The sequence below is a fragment of the Sycon ciliatum genome, chromosome 4, assembly GCF_964019385.1.
Source record: "Sycon ciliatum chromosome 4, ocSycCili1.1, whole genome shotgun sequence".
In the NCBI taxonomy this organism is placed as follows: Eukaryota; Metazoa; Porifera; class Calcarea; order Leucosolenida; family Sycettidae; genus Sycon; species Sycon ciliatum.
In genome coordinates this window covers 2,722,127-2,746,367 of record NC_088646.1, presented here as the reverse complement: position 1 = coordinate 2,746,367, position 24,241 = coordinate 2,722,127, and the positions used below count along the sequence as shown (strand labels likewise).

Here is a 24,241-nt window from a genome sequence, read left to right as displayed (position 1 = left end):
TGCCTGCCTAAAGTACAAGTGTGCCTTGCTGGGATGTGCTGCCATTGGTCAGTGCCCATTCCTCCTTTCAACCTGGAAAACATTTCGTTTTAGATAAGGTCACCCAGAATTAATTCGTTGTTTCGGGTCACCCGTGACCGTAAAAAATCACCCAACCGCAAAATGGGTTTTTTCTGGTCCAATGCATTGGGCATGTACATATACAGTACATGTATAACTATGACTGTGTACGCACGCGACCCTAATGATCCTAACCACATGCACGAAAGCAGCAAGGAGCCCATCTCCAAGATCATTGCCAGTGGCACGGTGCACAAAGGACAGAGGTGGTGGCCAATATTGCAACAGTCTTGCAATGCCCACGCTGCACACAGTTGGACAACGTACACTGCCCTTAATCGTATGCTGACTGCCATGGACGACAGCATCGTGCAGGCCGGTCAAGGCGACTGCAGCTTACATAGATAACCCGACGGCACCAACCAAAACAAAATGACAGTCACAGGAAGTCCCGCAGCTCAGAAACTCCAAGGAGAACTAAATTATAGAGCAACTCAAATATTCAAAAGCAGATGATACACCATCTATGAAGGCACAGTAAAAAAAAATAGTCCACTTCAATATCATGTAACCAGTAGTGCCACCAGTGTTACAACACGACATGACAATAGGCAACACAAATAGAGGGAAGGGTGTCAGTGTTGTGTTGCTATCTTTGTCCTATAGGATCTCAGCACCAGGATGATGACTGTTGTAATGTCTCCGGTCTCACCAGGCCCACTGAACGTTCGGCACCACGCGGACACACGACACAGAGCGTGGCCATGTGGACTGGCCCAGGCCTGAAGTCAGAGATCAGGCTTCCACAGTTAGCCACTCAAGCTGGTCCCGTTCACAATTGCCAACACACATGGACCACCACGGTGCAGAGTAGCCCACACTCGCACACGGAAACCACAGTAGTTTTAAGCACCTGACCTTGCCTGGGTCCGTTCACTCAGAAGGGTTGCCACCAGCACAGGAACTGCTTGCAACATGTTATCTCTTCGGCCACTGCACACTACCGCCAGGGCTGTAGTAGCAACAACAACAACAACAACAACAACAACAACAACAACAACAACAACAACAACAACAACAACAACAACAACAACAACGACAACAACAACAACAACAACAACAACAACAACAACAGTGAAGAAAGCACGAAGCAAAGTAAATACGAGACTTTAGTGACTCAGATGACTGTGTCCCCCGTTTCCCCTGCTTATAAGTAGCTGCATGCTCCATGCTCCAGATCACTTACATAGGTTCCACTGTGCTATCGTCTTACACTAGTCCATGTGCGTGTAAACACATACACCTGTACATACTCAATCTGCGGACAGAACTGTTTCGTCCTTTGTGGACTCATCAGCGCAGCACAGAGGAAATGAGGCCAAACCTGGTAGCAATGAAAAATAAATTTTCCAAAGCCAGATTTACACCTGTGCGTAGATATCTGCTCGCCATGCCAACTGACTGCATTGTCAGAAGTCCACTAATCACTAGTAGTGCAGATGTCTGCAAGAAAACAGCGGTAGCCTGTATTCTCACCTCTTGCTTGAGAAGCTCTTGCTTCGCTCGCCACTCTTTGGCATCACCTTGCTCCTGGGTGCAGCCTGACAACAACAACAAAATATCTATATTATTTGCATTTGTGTAATTTCTGATCTTCTCTTTCTCATTTCTGTTGCATTCTCAGATGCTCCCATAAGTCTATCATTCATAGTATGCCCCCTTGGCCCGCACAGTCCATGTCGATTCCGAGACCGAAATGGTCGGAGGAGTGCACTGCGCCTGACCAGCACAGCTCTTGTAGCACCTACTACTCCTTTGTTGTCTTTGTCTCTTTTATTACCCCTATTACTTTGAAGGGATGTGCACATAGCAGGGCATAGCTTAAGGATTTCATTTAGCTCGGACAAATGTCCTTCCTTTTTGAAATCTGTCCGGACATGCCCGGACATGTTCCACAACACATTTTCAGGGTGTTTCTTCTTCTTTTTTTTAGTAGTACTGAAGTATATTCACAATAACTCATTATGTGGACGTATCTCACACATTACTATGCACAATTCGCCAATTTATTTTGTATTAGAAACTGAACTATTTTACTGACGACAAATGTATGTACAAGAAAGCGTTGCAGTCAAGAATTTTGCGAACGCGATATGCTCCTTGACCTTCGAATTTGCGTCGTGCAATAGCGGCAGCACCATCATCCATCTCGCACAGTGCCTTCGCAATTGGAGCGAATTCGAGGGCATTTCGAGCGGGACACTCTTGCCTGCGGAAAAGATTCATTGCTCGTTTATGCATCTCCGTTCCAGCATGATCCTCAAGTTGAACGCTGATGTTCTCAGGTTCTTGGATCCGGTTATGAAAGCCTCGCTGAAGTTTTTACAACTGCGGACTCTGTCTACAAACTTGATGCACACGGGACACTTCAAACATTCTGCTAACAGCCGATCGTTCTTCTGCCGGTCATAAATCAGCCAGGCGGCAGAAGTCAGCTCTGCATCATTGTCCGAGATCCACTTATCGCAAGTAGCGGCCTTCACACCACGGACTTTTTTGCCCGGCGGCAAGTCCTCTGAATCTCTCTTTCGCTTTCCAGAAGACACTCTAAAAGACTATTTTTTTTTTTTACTTTGTAGGGATGTGCACATAGTATACCCATCACTGCTGCGTCTCGGTGCAGCGCCTGCTCATTAGTTGTCACGTTTGTCCTAGTCTCCGTACCATTGTCTTTCCTTCTTCTTTTCGAGCTGGTTATGTGAACATAGTGAAAAAAAAAAAGTATATAAAAAAATAAAATAAAAAACCGCGTTGCTACAGGCGGATCAAGAAAATATGGTGAAGTCTACGCCTGAGGCTACGGTGTAGACGTGTTAGTTGTACGATATGCAAGTCGCAGTTGGCACGAAGCGGCCGAAGAAAGCCCAACTCTGCATAAAAAGGTCGAAAGGTCGCTGCTCTTTTTTTTCCTTTTTTGACCGGACACTATGTCCGGTGAAAATGAAAACGTCCGGTCAGTGGCCGAAAATGGCCGGAAAATGTCCGATGTCCGGCCGTTAATCTATGCCCTGCATAGTATATAAAAAAAATAAAAAAATACCATCATACCATATATCTGTTAGGGACTGTTCAAAAAATGGTACCGGTAATAGTTTTATAGCGTATACATGAGTCGGGGGGGGGGGGGGGGGGTGAGCAGCAGCAGCAGCAGTGCAGCAACATCAACAACCAACTTAGTGGCAGCAGCGTACCACTATCCGCCAAACAAAAGAAAACAAAAAAAAAAACAGTGGGCAGCAAATTACCACACCAACCCAGTGGAGCAGCACCAGCACTATCACCAGCAGCACCAGCACCACCAACAACAACAAAGCAGCATCACCATCAGCAGCAGCACCACCACAAACCCCAACAACATTAGGCAACGTACCGAGAAGCTCGATGATGATGTGTCTTTGGTTGGATCGATGGCTCTCCGCTTTGCCTGGCCAGCCGAAGACGAGTTTGAACGGGTATGCTTCCGCTCAGCTGCAGCTAAATTCAGAGGACACAGAGCAGACCAAGATACCGATCACCCAAGCTACATATGCATGTGCAGTAGTAGTATAGAACACACTGCTTTAAAAAGTAAGTAAAGTTAGGCGGACTCGCGGCCGCATCACCTGATGTGTTTAGGAACACATCGAGCAAATACATTCACATCGGTGGGCCACCACTTCGCCAATATATCCTCAGTGTTGAATGCAGACCTCACAAGGGAGTCAGGGGAGAGGGGATAAGTCTCTCAACAAGTGCTTTAACCACTCTAAAAACCGAGACAAACTCACAGACGAACTCACAAACATGCAACACTGACTCAAGTCACTCAACACATCCTCCTAGCTGGCAAAATCGATACAGGCCAATGCAACAAGCACGGGTGCTGCTACGCATGTTTGTGACAGTACCTTTGTCGGCAGTAGCTTTGTGCGCTGCCTCGTAGTCAAATGGTTCAAATGGCTCCTCCTTTACGGCACCCTCAGGCGTTGCCACCTTGCTGCTGTCCTCACCAGAGCGCTTTCTCTTCAAAGTTCCATGACCGGCCATCTAGACATAGCCAGAGTAACGGAGACACACCATTAGTCAAGAGCAACAGAGAGTCAGGGACACACCATTAGTCAATAGTTGTGCTAAGCAGAAGCGTGTTTCAGGAGTCTAAACACTGATTTTATCACCCTACTTCTATGTGGAAAGAAGGGGCCTGAAATCCGCCCTGACGCCTTTATAGTCATAATGCATGGTAGTACAAACTGGAATGCGACACTATTCGAGGGGGGGGGGGGCGGATGGAGGGAGGGGACACACTGATGTGGGTACATGTACTAGTAATACCCCAGTGTTGATAATACCCTCGTTTGGTAGTACCCCGGTGTGATTCGGAAATGTGGTGCAATATACTAGTACATGTACATGGCTAAGAGTAGGACAGACACATCTGGGTATGAACTTTGAAGCAATGGTATGGTGTCTGGCACAGTCGCTGAATGCTGTCTCAGCAATGCCTAAATATCACGTGTTCAGCGCAATCTTCCCTGACAGTACAATATTTGTAATAGCAGTGAAGGAAAGGCAAAGAACGCATGTTCCCCAGTGTCCACATACACACATTGTGACATCGGGACACAGTCCACACAGACAGCTACAGCCATTGCAGGCTGCAGAGCATGCATGGTACATGCTGCTGACAACAAGAAACAGTAGGCGTAGCAGGAGTATTACCAGGCTTCTGATTGACTGTTCTGCTGGCCGTGTGCTTGCGCCTGTGGCAGTTGTCTGTGCATCGGTAACTGGGGTGCTGGCAGCCGTGTCTGCAGTGTAGAGAACGCAACATAACATCATCAATACAGGCCATATTTCCTGCTGCAGGGTACGCTAAACCCCATTTTTTGTTGCAGATAATGAGTGACTCAGGTTGCTCATGCACCGTACCAGTGACACTGTACTAGGTCAGTGCTTACACACGCCTGACCTGACATCGTGTACTGGGATGGTGTGTGTGTGTTTACAGCAGATTTTACAGTATGTGCATCAGCAACAGCAGCAGCAACAGCAGCAACAGCAGCAGCAGCAGCAACGACAACAGAACAGCAGCAGCAACAGCAACAGCAACAACAACAGAACAGCAGCAGCAGCAGCAACAACAGAACAGCAGCAGCAGCAACAACAGAATAGCAGCAGCATTGATCATCCAGGACTGACCTTTAGGTTTAGAAAGTCCCCAGATGGGATGACTGGATGCGTCTTGGCTAGCCTCCACCTTGACCGTCACCTCATCCATCGGTTCAGGCATCTCCTATGCATATTACAAACAACGATACAGAGCCAAACATAGGGGAGATGAATTTCAAAAGGCTGCTGGAACATGTTTGCAATAGTGGAAAGTTCTTGCTCATACTCAGAGAATCCATTGGTAGTATTGTACCAGTGCCAACCAAGCAGCAGCAGCAGGAGTCCTATGAATATGCAGCTAATTTATAATACACTACGAGTATAGTCACGCATGTGCATTTGCACTTGTGAACAGCGGATCTATCTATGAAAGTCGCAACAAAACCTTCCTAAACGGTATGAGACTGCATGCACACTTGCACATATATTATGCGAGTGTGCCCCCCCCCCCCACACACACACACAAATCCATGCACATGCACACATGCAGCCATGCGCACCCTTGGCAACCCAAGCGGACACACAGTGCCACCCATTCGAAAAACCAAAGCAAGGCAACACCGTACCTTCTCAATGGAATCTGACGCCAGCCTGTGAGACAAGACAGTTGACACATCATACAATTACCATCTCTTGACAACAGCAACAAGACACTAGTAGACACTAGTAGACACTAGTAGACATACATACAGTGCTGGAAACTGAAATCCGACCCCTGACCCCTGACCCCTGACCCCTGACCCCTGTGCTCACATGGCAAAGACCCAACACAGGATAGTAAAACTATGGAATAGAGACCGCTAGAATGTGAACGCATCGTTCAGGGGTCGGATTTCAGTTGCCAGCACTGTGAATGAACACGGGAGAAACTGATTTTCATTTGACTGTTTGAAATCGGTTTCTCGTGTGCTTGCTCATCTCTAGGATGGCACGTAAATTGATGTTAAGGTTCGCCGGTGGCGAAAACTCACATCACATGGTGTCGTGTACCCGGTGTACGTTTCCAGACCGTTTTTCAGCGAGCAGCGAAGTATGAAAAGTAGAACTCCCTGACAGAAACTCACTCCGCATATGCAACTGCCTAGCATGATCATGGCAGCGCGCTCGCTCCTTCACTGTGCGTAGTACGAGACATACCTGAAACAAGAGATGTGATTTTTCGCTGTCGAAGACCCATATACAGAGTTACGTACAGTAAGTGGAGAGGCCATCACACCTGGTTCGGCGTGCACTGCACACATTCATACGGAGCGCTTCAAACTTGCACAGCTCTGCTCCGTTTATTCGAACTAGAACACACCTCCAGCCCTCATGTCCAGCCCTCGTGTCCAGCCCGTATCTCCAGCCCGCAGTAGCTGGTGTCATATCCATGCACAATCTCACCCCTATCGCATACACTCTCGGCGCTAAAAATACACTGAGAATTTTCGAGCCAGGCTCATTTTCAGGAACGGATCGCTATAGTGCAGTCTTCACATTTTTTAAGAAGTGCTGATATAACAATGGAAAAACACATTCCTCTAGCAGCCCCAGTCAGATCTCTAGCAGCCCCAGTCAGATCTCTAGCAGCCCCAGTCAGATCTCTAGCAGCCCCAGTCAGATCTCTAGCAGCCCCAGTCAGATCTCCAGCAGCCCCAGTCAGATCGCGATCTCCTTCTTCGAGACAGCGACTGGCACCTGGCAGAGGAGCTGATCAGTTTACTCCAGCCTGGAGAGGTGGCGACAACTGTCATCAGCGGACAATCCTATGTGACATTGTCCCTGGAAATGCCAATCGTCACTCACGCGCACAGCACTGTTTCTGCTGCAAAGCAGTCAGCATCATCCACAACTATGAAGAAGGTAGCCACTCTCCTACAATCAACTCCTACGAAGGTTCTTTGACCGGTAATCGATAAGGGACTATGCACGCTTGTTCCAGCCCTGCATGATAGGCACAGCATTGCGCATGCAGTGAGTGTGTGTGTGTGCTAGGCAAAGTGTGGTGTACCTGTAGAGACCAATGTCAATGACTTACATAGGTGATGAGCCGGTGTCGGCGGTACGACCTGCTGACAGAGTGCTGCTGACGCTACTTGTACTCGGAGTCTGCACACGTACAAGACAGACACAGAAACCAGCAGCATCACAACACCACCACCGTCGCAACAACAACACCACCAACAACAGCACAACAACAACAGTGCCACCACCATCACCATCACCATCACAACAACAACACAACAGTACCACGGCAACAGCAGTAGCAACACGTCTACAGCATCAGCACAACACCATAATCACATCAGCACAACACCACCACATCAGCAGCACATAGCAATCACTTAACAAAAATTGCAGCTTTCCAGTTGTTTCAAAGATACTCTCCAACTCAACCTGCCAAGATCCACCGTGCTGTGCAGGGCACTGCTGATACCTTCCATGGCAGCACCCCTGCGGATTGGCCTTACCCAACAGCACATCAACCAGCGCGAGGGATAAATGGCTGGTAGACAGCAGTGCTGCGGCAACATCCTATTGCCGCCCTAGGTGTGAAGAACCTTGCCTCCTACCTTGATAGGCGTGCCAGACGTCGGCGTAGCGGCAGCGGGCTGTTGCTGTTGTTGCTGCTGACTGGGCAGTATGACCCGATCCACTACCTCTCTTTCCGCAGCCGACAGCAGAGATTTCTTGGCAACCTACACGCAAAGTGCACGAACACACCGATGAGAACAGTGCAGAAAACATCAGCCCTACCTAAAACCAGCCACACACAGCGAAGAGCGGAAGGATGCACACAAAGACAATACCGTTGCCTGCATAAACGGATACAGTACGTATCGCCTATAAGGTTGGCGGCTATAGTAATAATTATACCGGCTATAGTGATCAATTTCTGAAATTCATTTTCATTTGCCATAGGTAAGTATACACAGCTATCGTGTATAGTAACGAGAGAGCTTGGAAGCTCAGGGCCCTACGCTATGCTTTTTTGCCTTGATGACCTAGACAAAAAAAAGCATAGGGATGTTATATATTCTTTAAAAATTCCTTTTTTTAAAGACATAACCTGGGATTCGAACCCGCACTATCACGCCCTGCATGCATCCCCCGGTCTTTAAAAAATTCCTTTTTTTTAAGACATAACCTGGGATTCGAACCCGCACTATCGCGCCCTGCATGCATCCCCCGATACACTTCGCATACATACTAATTCTTCCAAGTTGCTTCACATTATGATCTTGCATTTGAAAGCCCTATTTGAATATGCATTGTGGCCAGCCGTCTTTGATGGTACGGTACGGAAGGGATAGGTACGGGAGAGGTACGATCGAGGGTAATACGACACCGTCTCCCGTACCGTACCATCAAACACAGCTGGCCACATACAGCTGCCCGCAATATTCAAATAGGGGTTTCAAACGCAAGATCATAACGTGAAGCAACTTGGAAGAATGAGTATGAATGCGAAGTGTATCGGGGAATGCATGTAGGGCGATAGTGCGGGTTCGAATCCCAGGATATGCCTGAAAAAATAGGAGAATTGAAAAATTTATAACATCCCTATGATTTTTTGCCGTCAGATACGGGATAGCGCCAGGCGTGACACAAACAAACAAACAAACACACAAACAAACAAATACCAAACGAGAGAGCTTGGAAGCTCAGGGCCCTGCGCTATGCTTTTTTGCCTTGATGACCTAGACAAAAAAAAGCATAGGGATGTTTTCTTTAAAAAAATCCTTTTTTTTTAACCTGGGATTCGAACCCGCACTATCGCGCGCCCTGCATGCAGCCCCCGATACACTTCGCATACATACTAATTCTTCCAAGTTGTTTCACATTGTGATCTTGCATTTGAAAGCCCTATTTGAATATGCATTGTGGCCAGCCATCTTTGATGGCACGGTACGGTAGGGAATAGGTACGGGACAGGTACGATCGAGGGTAATACGACACCGTCTAGCTGCCCGCAATATTCAAATAGGGCTTTCAAACGCAAGATTAACGTGAAGCAACTTGGAAGAATGGGTATGAATGCGAAGTGTATGGGGGAATGCATGTAGGGCGATAGTGCGGGTTCGAATCCCAGGATATGCCTGAAAAAAAAGGAGAATTGAAAAATTTATAACATCCTATGCTTTTTTGCCGTCAGATACGGATAGCGCCAGGCGTGACACAAACAAACAAACAAACAAACACACAAACAAACAAATACCAAACGAGAGAGCTTGGAAGCTCAGGGCCCTGCGCTATGCTTTGTTGCCTAGCTCATCGTGTATGTTGTTAGAACTGATGGAAATGCTTTTTCCTTTGATTAGCTACATCATTGTATTGCAAAAACGTTTCACTGAGATACTGAAGTAACGTCTTCTGCATAGCTATGGGACCGGCGCTGGCTCTGCCGATCACGGGCGTTCTGGAGTCAACGGGATGTCTGTCCTGACGTTTCCTGGGACCGGCGCTGACTCTGCCGATCACGGGCGTTCTTCTTCTTATTATTATTATACTAACGGCAACTAACATCCATTCTGATTGCATTTACTCGTCTCCCTACTTCGTATTTCTTTCCAGAAAATCTCCCCATACAGCAGGGAGTCGATTACAGAATATGACACCCTGCTATACATCAACATGACTGTATATACGTTATAATTATTATGCTATCGGCCTATATGCGATTCCCGGACTGGTCGACAGGCGGCCCAGCCAGCCTGCTAGCGGGATCTCGGCCTCGCACACAAATCCACACAAAATGTTACTGCACTGAATGCATTCCCCCGATACACTTCGCATATATACTCATTTTCTTGATGATACCGTACTCTTGATGGTACGGGACAGGTAAGGGATAGCGCCAGGCATGTCGATGGCACAACAAAAAAATATTGTGGCCAGCTGTCTTTGCTGGTACGGTACAGTACGGGACAGATACGGGATAGCGCCAGGCGTGACACAAACAAACAAACAAACAAACAAACAAACACCAAATTAAAGCTGTGTGGACCCTGGCTAGCGCCAGACGTTACTGAAGTAACGTCTTCTGCATAGCTACGGGAATTAAAGCTGTGTGGACCCTGGCTAGCGCCAGACGTTACTGAAGTAACGTCTTCTGCATAGCTACGGGAATAATCGTCTATTAAATACAGTCGACCTACCCTTATAACGATATTTGGGTCAGACCAAGAAATATTGTTATAAGGGTAATATTGTTATAGGGGTAACTGGTTCATTTTATACACATACGTCATAATACATGGATTTTGTTCATTTTTTACACTCTTCATAGCGTAAAAAACTGTCGTACATGCACATTATGTACACAGCAAGGTGACCACTGGTGCCCCCATTGCATTTCGTCATGGCCCAGCGACTTATCAAGTGAAGCTTGCCCTACCTGGATAGTGGGCTCTACATATTCCCTGCTAGATAATATTATTGTTATAAATTGGAAAATGTCGATTGGTCAGCCCATTTTATATCGTTATAGGGGTAATATCGTTATAGCAATATTGTTATAGAGGTAAGGCATTGTACACACAAGTCAATGGAGTGATTTGGTTTGGCAGAAAAATATTGTTATAAGGGTAATATCAAGAGTTCATAACCCCCAAGAGTGTGCAACGGGCATAGACCCAGCGCTCGGCGAAATTCCTACATTACGTCATGCGCAGCTTGTCATCCGAGGTAAATTTGGGTTCTTTGCGATTTCTGGAAACTATACCCTGAACCGCTCCTAACTCAAGGCTGTAGCCTCGACTTTTCGAAGCTTTTTTCAAGACATTTCGGACGTATCGTACTTTCTCAAAAACAAACTCTTTCTCCAAGAATCCATGGACATCGCGACAGGAAGAAGTGAGGACGCTGTTAAAAATATTGCATTGCCGTCGAGGACAATCATTCTGATAGCTGTGCAACTCAGCCGAAAAATGCTCCTTCGAAGACGACTTCAAATGGTTGACTCCCGGGAACTTGAGAGAATACGTCGAGGAAAGCACCGGAAATATGCCGATGGCCTGGGGAAGAAATTGTTCTTGAAGAGACTGCCTGCACTGGTGAAAGAAAAAGGCGATGAAGAGTCACCATTGCATCGAAAAAATAAATAGTTTTGTCTTTTAGGATCGTGTGCTTCGTTTCACTTTTGCTTCTTGAGGCTCAGGCTGCGTTTACACGACAACGCACGGCCAGTTTTCCGTTTTCAGTCCCGCATTTCTTTTTTCGTTTTCGTACATTTACACGATCAAAGCCGATCCGAGGTGGTCTCCGTTTGTACCGTTTTCAAGCGTCTACACGAGAGCAAAGGATCCGCCAAAGTTCGTCATGTGCCAAGTGTTGCCGTGGAAGCACCAATCACACTCAAGTAATGGTTGAAAACAGGCACACGACAACACACGTCACATGACGAAAATTGTAAAAACAATTTTTTGGATTGTCGGATCCGTGTAAACGGCCGAAAACGAAACGAACGTGACGGAAAACGAGGCCAGCACACCGTTTCGACTGTTTACACACCCAAATTTATCCGGCAGAACATTTTCGTTTTCAAATTCTTCCACCTTGGCCAGCGTTTTGGTTTTCTTCCGTTTTGGTGTACAACTTTTACGTTTTGCTCCGCGTACCGTGTAAATGAACCATGGATCCGAAAGGATTTCGTTGCGTTTTCGCCCCCAGCGTTGTCGTGTAAACGCAGCCTCAGACTCAGACTAGAATCGCAGATTAGGCAGTTTACCCTGGGGAAGCATCCTGGTTTGACTGTAAATTTTAGAAGAATTCATCGGTGTGACTCATCGCACTGCACCAAAAATGACGCAATGAAGGAATTCCGCCGAGCGGGCTTCCATACAGGGACTGATCAGGAGTTGCACACTCTTGGGGGTTATGAACTCTTGGTAATATCGTTATAAGGGTAGGTCGACTGTAGTAATAATATGAATTTGATCACTATAGGCGATTTATTATATCGCCTATAGTGATCAAATTCATATTTCAAAACACCCTTATCACATTATGTTTGCATCGGTTATAGTGATTGATGTAAAATTAAGTGGTGTAAGAGGAGAACAGGGTGTTACTTCTTCATGAAGAACTAACTTGTCCAGTGTTGTTTGGTGAGTTCTGCTTGGACAAGTTGCCAAATATGCCTCCATCGTGAGGAAATGCTGATGTTGTGTGTCAGGAGCTGTAGACAGCTGTGCAGTGCATATGTGCGTGGCGCGCTGAGTCGTTTGACACCCCACTCGCATACATTGCATGCAGTATCGGCCATAGTAATATATCGCTTATAGTGATAAAATGCTCAAAATCAAACACCAACGCTATAGGCGACACTGACTGTACATGTAGCTCCTATACAGTAGAACTGAACCACTCCAGAAGATACTCCGGCAGAGGAAACAACATTGAGGCTTTGAGGCCCTTGAACGGTACACTCTCTCACTCTCTGAACATTGGCCCACGGTCTCACCATGCCCCGAAATGGTGTAAGGCCATCATTTTTTTATATCCATGTTTCGCGTCGTCCGCACGCATACGTTTTGCCTTTTTTCGGAAAAAAATAAAAAAATCGAACATGCACAGTGAGTGTAGGATTGTGCGAATCATCAGTGTGGACTGGTTGCATACGGCGAAGCTGGGATTCAGAAATGGCCTCGAGGCCAGCGTTGGTAAATCGTTTGTTCGGCATCTGCGAGCAGTATTCTATGAGCTTACACCAGACCGCATCGATTGCCTCAAGCTGAGAGGATGCGTCGTTCCGGACCTCTTTGCACCGCTGCTGAAGTCTGAGTACAATAATCCAGCGAAGCATGGGCACCAACGGTTGCCTCCTCTGTCCAAAGTGAATATTTACTCATGCTGATAACCCAGATGTTGTGCTTGGATGTAGGATTTTTCTTTCAAATGTACACCATGCACGAGCTATTGTGCTATGTACAGTTCTAGCTAATTCTATACACCTCTGATGAGCCTTTTTTTATTATTTTGCAATTTTTTATTTCTTTCCACCTCTCGCATATGATTCTGGAAGTTGAGCTGACGCGAAACATAGATATAAAAAATGATGGCCTAATGAATAAATAGCTACGTTACTATTTATAGTATATACTTACTTTACATGGTAACGTAACCAATGCCATCAGCTTGGGTATTGCAGTAGGAATCGGTGGTCCGGAGATTGCAAAGCCGTGGGAAAACTCACGAATCGGAGCACCTTTTGACATGGAGGACAAGCAACACAATAAAGTCAATACAGTGGTGTTATGAAAAGCGTTGGGCACTGTACAGTATGCCTTCGGAGTCAGAACCCCTGCAAACGGGCATCGCGCATGTACCTACAGTGCTGCTCAATGAAATCCAGTCACAGCGTCACTCAAGTACGCGCCGGGCGTTGCGCAGCCCTAGACCTGCGAACACTGGGCTGTGAAATGGTGCAAGGCGCACACATCACTCAAGCGACCGGATTTCATTGATTTGATTTCATAGTGATATACTAGTACATTGCACATGGATGAACATCCAACAAACACACCCGCACGTACACACCCGCACCCGCACACGCACACACACACACACACACACACACACATGCAAACACACGTCTGACGTTGCATATATGACCTACCGCTGTCCGCCTTCTTCAGTGGTTTGTCGTGCTGTTTGGCAGGTGTTGCAGACTTTCTCTGAGCATACGATGACGTGCTACTGCTGTTTCCCTAAACATGTATTGTCAATAATAACAACACAGTTAGATCACTTCCCAGTGGAACATGTATTGGAATGGATGACACAGCCTTGCCGCACTAGTGCTTAGCACAGGCTGACGAAAACCACTGGCGGGTAATCACAAAAGACATTACATAGTATAGCAAGGCGTGTATGTGTGTATATTGAAATAGCTGTAAGTTTGGCAATGCCTCCATGAAAGATGTAATAAACTAATTGTACTCAAGAAAGCAACAATGCACATTCTACTTAACCGCTGGCATGCTGAATTTCGCGGCCAAGAGTATTCAATTTCGTTCGAATCCACAATCCTCAAAGCAGAATTTTGAACACATGCTACTGACTTACTTTACGCTTGGAAAACTCTGATGGCAGCTGAGGGGGAAATAAATATTGTACAAAGAACACAGCAGAGGAATAGAGAGTGAAGAGAGAGAGAGAGAATGGGGGGGGGGGGGGGGGAAAGAGAGGCGGCGATACTAACAGAACTGGAGTACTTCAGTACACAATCATGGCACTGCAGCCGCGGTTGCACACGATGGGAAGGCAGAAGGCAGAATGCACCTGGCAGACACACAAACGCAGCAGAATCGCTCTCCCGAAACTGGGCAGCAATGTTGTGCTGTACATTCTGCAGACTATTGCTGTTGGGGCCGACAGGATGAGGATGAGGCCCTACTATAGGGTCACACCAAGTTCAACTACAAAGCCCTGTGCTCTACTCGCAAGACCAAGGATGGTTTGCCAGTGGCCACATGCCGGTGGCTAAATCACATTGTTCTGGGCTGAACTCTGCAAGCCTATCCATCCTGGGATGATTCAGCGATGTGAATATGGCACATATGTCAAATGACACAAGCATCCATGTCCTGTAAGTCAACAAATATTCGGCGCACATTAGAGAGGTTCCGCACTACGTAAAGTTGAGCAACTGTACACTAGTGGGCGGGAAAAACCCGTAAATTCGCGAGTTTGCACTCTACTTACGGAAAGTTGTCTACGGAGAGTACGTAGATAGGGCTCTGATAACGTAGGTGCTCCGTAAGTGGATTGGGGTACAAATTTATGACTCTCTCCCCAGGTCGATCCGGTCGTACACTGCCGTGTTCGGAGTTGCCAAGGGCAGCTACGTGATTTGAAAACTCCGTATGGCGGAACACAGATCCGCATGCAGTTTACGTTAGACTTTCCGTAGATCGACTACGCTTTTTACTAACGTAATTACGTTATGCGGAACCTCTCTAATATTTTCGGCTATTTTCGCCCGAGCATTTTTGGCCGAAATTTAGTTTTGCAAGGTTTAGTGTGACAGTGTAGACAGGCAGCAGCAGTACAGGCCGAAATTTTAAGACGGCCAAAATGGGTTCTGGCCCTGGGAGGTTGAAATATTTCGTAGACTTACAGTAAGTGCTGGTGCATCAGAGGGGGATAGGTACTTACCGTGGGAACTGGAGCATTGGTCGGGATAAGACGTGCCTGCGATACCAGCGTGTAGATCTCCTGGACATTCTGCCGTACCAGCAGTGGCACTGGGTTGCAGCAAGCCAGAATACCTTGCAGCTCTCTGCAAGAACATGCACAACACACAATCTTCTGTGTCAGTGTGCATACAGTACATTGGTCAATGAAGCTCAAACCTCTTTGGAGATAAACGACTTCCACAGAAGATGGTTTCGGGGGGCTATTCTTGAACAGCAATGACAGCTTCTTCCATCGACTCGTAGCGTGGGAAATGACTTAAGTGACCGAGAACTGTTGAGAACTGTTGAATCGGCTAGCCGTTCATCCCAGAAAGCGGGAATGTCCTGAAAACTGAAACTCGGTGGCAGCCTACCCAAAATATGGGAAAACATGAATATGTTCAGATTTTGCCGTGAAATAGCTCAAACGATCGGTATTGCTACTCAGTGTCACCGTACAAAATTTGGGATCATTTCCGCGAACGAGTACAATGCTATGGTCCAGTAAGGATGCCTAAACAATTATCCTATTACTGTATTTCTGGAACAAATTGCAAAATGGGCATAACAAATTTGTATTGTTCAGTATTCCCGCGCGCCACCGTTCGAAGGCCTATCACCTTGAATTTTTTTGCAGCAGTTCTCAAGGATTCCTGTTGCCTAGGAACGATAAAAGAATGGCGATCACGGCCTCAGGTCGCGCTGTACAGCTGTACTAGTTGTGCTCATGATGTTCAGTGCGTGAGTGACAGCTTTTGAAGTTTTGGTGCATAAATCAATTATTTTGTTCAACACTTCGATCGCGTCTTCAGCAGTTCAAGCTCTTGTAGCGCTGTAGCATCTTTCTAGTCGTGTAGTTCAGTTGGTTGCTGAAATGGGTAACCCTGATAGGCGTCATAGAAAGAAAAGGAAGCGTAGATTCACGGAAAATCAATTTTCGAAATCCAAGGAAACAGTTGAGAATTTTGAAACATCAGCTGAGCAATCAGCTGACGACGACATTCCGATTTCGGGCGAAGAAGTCGATGCCACCGTGGAGGTCGAAGAGGCAAGCGATTCTGACTCTGTTGAGGAGAGTGATTCAGAGGAGGAAGAGGATGCGGAATTATGTTCTGGGAATAGAATTATTGACATGTCCTGTTTGCAAAGTCTAGTTTCTGCTACTGCTCTGTGTTCGTCCTGTAAAAAGGGAAAACTGACTCTCCTGGAGACGCGGAGATATGGTTTAGTGACAGAGTGTGGGCTGAGGTGCGACAGGTGTGGTGATGAAACAAGTTTGCCAATGTCGAGGAAGCAGCCTGCAGTGAAGTGGTACGACGTCAACCGGAAGTCTGTGCTGGCAATGCGCCTGATCGGCCGCGGCAGGGAATCCTTGAAAAAGGTGTGCGCAATGCTTGATCTGCCACCGCCTCTAGCAAAGAAATCTTTCGATTTCCACCGAGATGCATTGTTCAAAGCCGCCAAAGATCAAGCCGAAGAGAGCATGTCCAGATGGTCGGCTGATCTGGTCACCACGAGGACAGCACAGCTCAAGCCAAAACCCGGTGATGTGGTGGTGAGCACCGACGGTACGTGGATGCGCCGCGGCCACTCATCACTGTATGGCGTCCAGACCGTGATCTCTCTGGATACAAAGCGAGTGCTAGATGTTGAGATCCTCTCAAAGTCATGCTCTCGTTGCGTGCACTGGAAGTCCAGTTTGGCCAAGAAGACAGTTACGCAGGGAGATTACGATGAATGGAGAGAGCAACACACTCAGACATGCCAGGTAAACACCGGTGTTTCAGCGCCCGCCATGGAGACTGCAGCAGTCGTTGCACTCTGGGCCAGGTCCGAGCAGAGCAGAGGTCTCCGCTATGTTGGCTTCATAGGAGATGGCGACAGCAAGGGTCACTCCCAGGTTGCCAAGAGTAAGCCGTATGGCGACACTGCCGTCGAGAAGGAAGAATGCGTAGGCCACGTGCAGAAGCGGCTGGGGAAGAGTCTGCGCGACCTCAAGCAGCGCCTGTCTGGGCAGAAGCTAAGCAATGGCAAGGTGATCAGTGGGAAAGGGCGCCTCACGGACAAGCTGATAGACTCCCTACAAAACTACTACGGTATGGCAATCCGAGGACACACAGGTGATGTCACCGGAATGAGCAGAGCCATCTGGGCATCGTTTTGCCATCGTGCATCATCCGACGAGAAGCCGCAGGACCAGTTCTGTCCGCCTGGGATTGACTCTTGGTGCAAGTGGCAGCAGCACCAAGCAGGCAATCCAGAGCCCTACAAGCACCACAACGTCATTCCCCCAGCTGTGTTCACCGTAATGAAGCCTATCTATCTACGCCTCACCGATCGGCCACTACTGGAGCGCTGCATGAGAGGGGCAACGCAAAATGTCAACGAGTCCTTCAATGGACTCGTATGGAAGATGTGCCCAAAGGAGTCCTTCTGCAGCGCCCAGACGGTCCGCACAGCAGTCTACCTTGCCGTGTTGATGTTCAACGATGGCTATGAGCGGTTGGATCACCTGCTAGCCGAAATGCAGTGCCTTCCGCAGTCGTCACCGTCTGCAAGGTTCTCCTCCTGGGATGCTGAGAAGCAATACCATGCCACCAGGAAGTCAGGTCAGACGGAGAAAGCATCAAGGAAGAGGAGAAGAGCAGTCAAGAAGGGTCTGATTGATGATACGAGGCAGGAGGAGGGAGTCGTTTATGCAGCAGGTGGATTTTAGGTGTGTTTTGGGATGCCAATTTGTGTGCTGTTTTGCTCTTGTTTTCAATTTTGTGAACACTGCCGTTTGAGAACGGCTCGTAGTATCTTCACAACCTGTAGCTTTATCCACATCTACATTTTCTTGGCCATTCCGTAAGTCGACCAGAACAGTCAACCACTGGTGAGCTAAAAGTCGTAGTTCAAGACCCAGTCTTTGCGATGCGGACCGCACGTTTCATTATCTCTGCATGGTGTACATAGAAAACAGGTGATATATTGTAGATTATGAGGCTTATGGTAGGTATGACCCCACAATGCTTCATCTGAGTGGTTTTGCAGCCCTTTAGCTTGTTCTCTCTTTACGATATGGTGCATGCCATATGTACCACCGTATTTTTCAGCCGCAATCCATACTTTTCCGCTTCTGAACATTTGTTGCTTAGTCTTCCTCACCTGTTCGTATGTTCATGCAATGAAGAATCTATCTGAGCATGTGTGCTGAAAATTTGAGCTAAATCGGACAAATATTGGTGATGATGCAATGTTGTGAAGTTGGTGGGGTGTGATTTGGGTAGGCTGCCACCTTAAGTGACCGAGAACTGTTGAGAACTGTTGAATCTCCCAGAAAGCGGGATTGTCCTGAAAACTGAAACTACTAGGATTACTAAACGCTCGTTAACGTGGTGGTGAGCCGAGCAGGTCTGTAGAGATCAGGGAGTAATAAATACCCGGGAAGTTTACTACTCCCTGGTAGAGATGGAAATGTGTGAAAGCCGGTGTCCAGATAGACCTCCTTACCGTGGCAGGTTTTGTGAAATCTGAAACAGCATTTCATTAGGCAGGACGAATCTAAGCGGAGAAACACACACACACACACACACACACACACACACACACACACACGCGCGCACGCGCGCACACATACACACACACACACACACACACATAATTATTATAAGAATCAAAATCAAACACGTCAAGCTGCCACTATACGTGATTCTGACCTCCTAACTGCTATTTTCTACATAAACAAACACACCGATCAGCCTCGTCCAAGCCTCTCCTCCTTGACATTATTGTGCCCTGCAAGACAAGCCAGTCTTCTAGATACCATGGCTGCTGCAGTTACTCCTTCTGCTATTGTAGTGCAGTGAACAAATCCTTTTTTGGTATCATAGGCAACACATTAATATGTGCACATCCCATATCACTGGTATCTCTGCCGGAGATATCACTGGTATCCCTGCCGGAGATATCACCGGTATCCCTGCCGGAGATATCACTGGTATCCCTGCCGGAGATATCACTGGTATCCCTGCCGGAGATATCACCGGTATCCCTGCCGGAGATATCACCGGTATCCCTGCCGGAGATATCACTGGTATCTCTGCCGGAGATATCACTGGTATCCCTGCCGGAGATATCACCGGTATCCCTGCCGGAGATATCACCGGTATCCCTGCCGGAGATATCACTGGTATCCCTGCCGGAGATATCACTGGTATCCCTGCCGGAGATATCACTGGTATCTCTGCCGGAGATATCACTGGTATCCCTGCCGGAGATATCACTGGTATCCCTGCCGGAGATATCACTGGTATCTCTGCCGGAGATATCACTGGTATCCCTGCCGGAGATATCACTGGTATCTTTGCCGGAGATATCACTGGTATCCCTGCCGGAGATATCACTGGTATCCCTGCCGGAGATACAGGAGTATGAGAAGAGTGAGGGGAAACTGGCATGAAAAGGTTTCCCCAGCCATCCTCCTAGTGCATTCGGATATACATTGTAGCTATGTGCAGCTTATGTATCCTACGAGCAAGCCCAGGCATTCCATTCCACCACAGCTGCTGCTGCCAGCACAAGGACCTACCCTGTACTTTCATCCTCACGTCGAGCGGTCTTATCTCTCCAATTATAGAGAAGCTTCAATGCCTCCATCTGCAGCATTGTAGAACATAAGAACATAATCACAACACACGTAGTAAATCGCTACAGCTGCGATAGTACAGGTCAAGTGTTTACAACGTACAAGGCTGAAGGATAACTGCTGATCTTGCTTGCATGCATTGGTTTAATACTGATGACTGTGGTGTCATGTATTTAGAGTCTAGTGCACGGTATTGCTTTGTGGTACAAGTATTACATTGTTCATGATAGATAAGTAGATTGGGTTGCAAGGATAGCATGTTAGAAATAATTGATTGGAACATCTGGGCCGCTCAATTACGTTAAGAGCACACTCTCATCATTGTTAACTACATTGTTGATCATACGGGTCAGATCCTAGCGTTTACCTAGTCATGTAATTTCTCGTGCTGCTGTGTTCAGCTGGTTGGACTACTCTAATACCTTAATTACTAGCCGTCGATAGCAAGTGCGAGTGCGGGCTTTTGCTGCGCAACTGGTATACCTCACAGTGTATTTAGAATAGTCTTCAATAATAATCTAGGTCAGTGAGTTTCACTACTTCCTAGAACCAGTACAAGAAACACCAGGTCCTGAGATTGTGCGGTGTGCGTGCGTGTAAACCAGGTCCTGAGATTGTGCGGTGTGCGTGCGTGTACGTGCCGTAGAAGAGTCTGATGGTCTTTCCCCTTCAGCTCTTGGTGCCGAAACCCGGGATTGAACCAGGGACCTTCGAAGTCTGGCTACGATCGCGGTGCTTGGAGGAGCTCAGCGGCGGGGGGTACAAGTGGCGTGCGGCCTGGCCTCACTTGTTTCTTTCTGCGACAAGCCTGGTCACTTGAAAGCAGACTGCGAAGAACGGAGGGCCTGGGAGGCCCAGAGGTCAAGCAAAGTCACCGGTCAGCCATCACCATCGGCAGCCTGCACGTCTTCCCCGCAGGAATGTTCCGTGGAACGAAGTGAGCCTGCGGAGGAGCGCTGCCTGTACATGGGGCATGGGAGCGAGAAGTCAGGCCAGCTGGTAAAAATCTTCGTTGGTGTAAGTGCAGCGTCTGGTGACAACGCCGGCAAGGAATCGTCCATTGTGAGCGCACGTGCACGCGGACAAGCGGTTGTAGACACGGGCTCGACGAGGACGTTGATCAGCCGTGCATTCGCGGACCGCAGCAGCCTCACGTACGACGGCCCAGACACTCTCGAGACCAACCTTGTGGCTCTGGACGGCAATCAAATCGAAGTTCTGGGGCTTCTAGAGGTCCTTCTAGAGCGAAACGACGGGCCTGTCAACCTTCCCAGAGTCAAGGTACGAGCGCTTGTAGTTGAAAGCCTAAGCACTGTCCGTGCTGACGTGCTGATTGGAGCGGATGTTGCTTCGCGGTGCGGTGGGTTGCAACTGAAGTATAGTAGTGATGGACAGCTTTGCGGAGTTGTATTTGGAGCCGCAGCCAGCGACACTGTTGCAGCCACTGCCGATCGGCTGTCCCCGAAGGGGCAGGATGATGATGGTCGATCTGGCCATCCGTCGCGTCGGGTGAAAGTCAGCACCACTGATGAGGGCAAGGTTATGCTCAGTATTGCGGACGGCGACGTGACCTGGAGCCCTGCTGAGAAGCAATGGGAGTTGACCTGGAAGTGGCTCGATGGTGAACCTCCTGCAATGCCGCTCGGCCCGGGTATCGGAGAGTACAGCAGGACGAACCTGACTCCGGAGCAAGAGCGCCTGTTTGTTAGTGAGGTGCAATCCTGGATAGACAACGGCTGGCTGATCAAGCACGACCCGAAGCTACATGGCGAGCCAGCATGTGTGCTGCCGCTCATCGGTGTTCCGCAAGAACACAAGACGACGCCGGTGAGGCCGTGCCTGGATTACCGTCACTTGAATAAAAAGCTCCACTCTGACCCTGGTTTTGACCCACCAGTCTGCGGTGATACGCTACGTCGATGGCGTCAGGCAGGAGAGGATTATGCTCTGCTCGACATTAGGAAGGCATACCTCCAGATCCGGGTTAGCCCGGCGCTGTACCGCTACCAAGTCGTGCTTTGGAAGGGAGAAGCTCACGTCATGACGAGAATGGGATTCGGGTTGGCGGTAGCGCCCAAATTTATGGATGCCGTTGTGAAGTACGTCACCCAGCCGTATCCTGGAGTTGATAACTACTATGACGACCTGCTGGTTCCTAGTGCCCTGGTGCCGAAGGTGTCTGGTGCACTGCATGAGTTCGGCCTACCAACCAAGCCCGCGGAGCAACTGGCAGAGGCTAGAGTCCTTGGCCTCCAGCTGACCAAGTCTTCTAGTGGTGACACGTCCTGGTCGCAAAAGGAGCCAGCTGCCATGACCTTGGAGCGTCCGGCAACTAGGAGGAGAATCTTCCAATGGTGTGGACGACTGACAAGCCACTACCCGGTATGCTCATGGCTGCGACCTGCCTGCAGTTTCTTGAAGAGAGCAGCTTCGGCGGACGATGCGTCCTGGGATGATCCAGTCCCACCGGCTATCCAGGTCTGCTGCGAGGAGCTTGAGAAGCGGCTAGCCGAAGTCGACCCAGCAAAGGGAACGTGGAGCATCTCTGCTGGCGACAGCAACACATGGACGGTGTGGTGTGATGCGTCCGGCCTGGCCCTTGGTGCTGCCCTGGAGGTTGACGGCAAGGTGGTGGAGGATACCACACAGCTACGACCACACCAGGACAAGAGGCACATCAATATTGCCGAATTGGAGGCGGCCATCCTGGGTCTCAATCTGGCTGCGAAGTGGAATGCGAAGCGGATTACGCTGAAGATTGATTCCAAGACCGTCTTCGGGTGGCTGAAGCAAGTGATCAACGATGTCCGACGAGTGAAGACCACTGGCTTGCATGACCTGTTGGTGCAGAGGCGCCTACACATTGTTAGCGATATGATTGACATGATTGGAGCAGCAGTGGATGTTGCTTGGGTGTCGTCTGACTCCAACATTGCAGATGCCCTGACCCGAGTTCCAAGCGTCTGGCTTACTCGATCCGTGGGTAGCATTCCCGACGTCACCGCCGGCGCTGTGTGCGAAACGACAGTTGTTGGCCCAATTTCGTTTGACGCCGTGGCGGCAGCCCAGCTGGAAGAGGAAGTGGTGCAGCGTGTCGCCAGCCAAGTGGCTACCCGATCGGCGGTTCGTGATGCTGGTTACAGGAGCGTGGCAAGTCAGCTCGTCGTCGAGGATGGCGTCCTGCTCCGAAGCGTTAAGCTGCCTGTTGAGGGTGAAATCCTCGTTCCTGTCATCGCTAAATCCGCGGAAGAGTCTGTTATTAGCGCTGCCCACACCAACTCCGGCCATGCCTCATGGCAGAATATGTACGAGATGTTGCGTGAACGCTGCTACCCACCACGCATGGCCGAGAAATGCCAGCAACATGTCCGCAGCTGCCAGCGTTGCAAGGCTGCGAACGCCGCAGGAGGACAAGCGGCGCCAGCGACACGACCAGATATGCCCGGGAGACCGTGGGGCTGTGTTCAGATGGACACCTTGGAGCGAGCAAGAGCGGGGAAATCCACTGCGTCTTGGTCTGCGTTGATGGCCTGACGAAGTACGCCGAAGTTGTCCCGTTGCGTCGGCACGATGGTGCGAGCGTGGCCGATGCCATTGTCGAGTTGTGCTGTAGATGGGGAACGCCAGATGTGATCCGGATGGACAATGGCCGGGAGTTCCGCAACTACATTGTCAAGGCCCTTCTGCGTGTATTTGGTGTTGAGGTCAAGACAGGAGCTGTCAGGCACCCACAGACGCAAGGCATGGCTGAGCGTTTTAATCGCACGCTGCTCGGCCTCATAAGGAAGGTCCTGGAAGAATCAACGGATTGGCTCGCCGAGCTCCCGGTGCTGATACATTACTACAACAGTCGCATCCACAGCGCCATCGGCATTTCACCAATGAAAGCAATGATCGGGTGGCAGCCTCGAGCATTGGTGAGCGCCCGCATCAACCTATCCGATCCCAGAGCGTGGCAGGACGAGCATGCAGCGAGGTGTGCGAGAGTGCGCGACCTGCTTGATGCGGAGATGTCCGAGAAAGACCAATGTGAATCCGAGCATGAGTGCCCGTTCGCGCCTGATGATAGCGTCCTCCTCCAGCAGCCAAAGAGGCGCCAGAAGTGTACTCCTCCATACCAATGTGGCTGGCGTATCAAGAAGGTCTTGTCAGGATCGACAGTAGTCATCTGGCGGAGGTTCAA

At 48.7% G+C, this 24,241-nt stretch overlaps 1 protein-coding gene across 1 annotated transcript in view; it reads right to left on the bottom strand.

The window, feature by feature from the left end:
- Positions 1 to 509: 509 nt before the first annotated feature.
- LOC135813892 (exosome complex component 10-like) overlaps positions 510 to 24,241 on the bottom strand; it is a 35,493-nt gene continuing 11,761 nt past the window's right edge. Inside the window, exons 13-27 of the mRNA XM_065326913.1 lie at positions 20,002 to 20,069; positions 18,924 to 18,974; positions 15,409 to 15,532; positions 14,317 to 14,343; positions 13,868 to 13,958; positions 13,356 to 13,456; positions 7,821 to 7,946; positions 7,286 to 7,356; positions 5,835 to 5,859; positions 5,299 to 5,392; positions 4,819 to 4,907; positions 4,008 to 4,146; positions 3,491 to 3,594; positions 1,597 to 1,661; positions 510 to 1,072 (exon numbers count right to left, since the gene is read on the bottom strand). Coding sequence (XP_065182985.1) covers positions 1,039 to 1,072; positions 1,597 to 1,661; positions 3,491 to 3,594; positions 4,008 to 4,146; positions 4,819 to 4,907; positions 5,299 to 5,392; positions 5,835 to 5,859; positions 7,286 to 7,356; positions 7,821 to 7,946; positions 13,356 to 13,456; positions 13,868 to 13,958; positions 14,317 to 14,343; positions 15,409 to 15,532; positions 18,924 to 18,974; positions 20,002 to 20,069 — 1,209 coding nt within the window. The 3' untranslated portion in view covers positions 510 to 1,038. The remainder of the gene's footprint in view (positions 1,073 to 1,596; positions 1,662 to 3,490; positions 3,595 to 4,007; positions 4,147 to 4,818; positions 4,908 to 5,298; positions 5,393 to 5,834; positions 5,860 to 7,285; positions 7,357 to 7,820; positions 7,947 to 13,355; positions 13,457 to 13,867; positions 13,959 to 14,316; positions 14,344 to 15,408; positions 15,533 to 18,923; positions 18,975 to 20,001; positions 20,070 to 24,241) is intronic.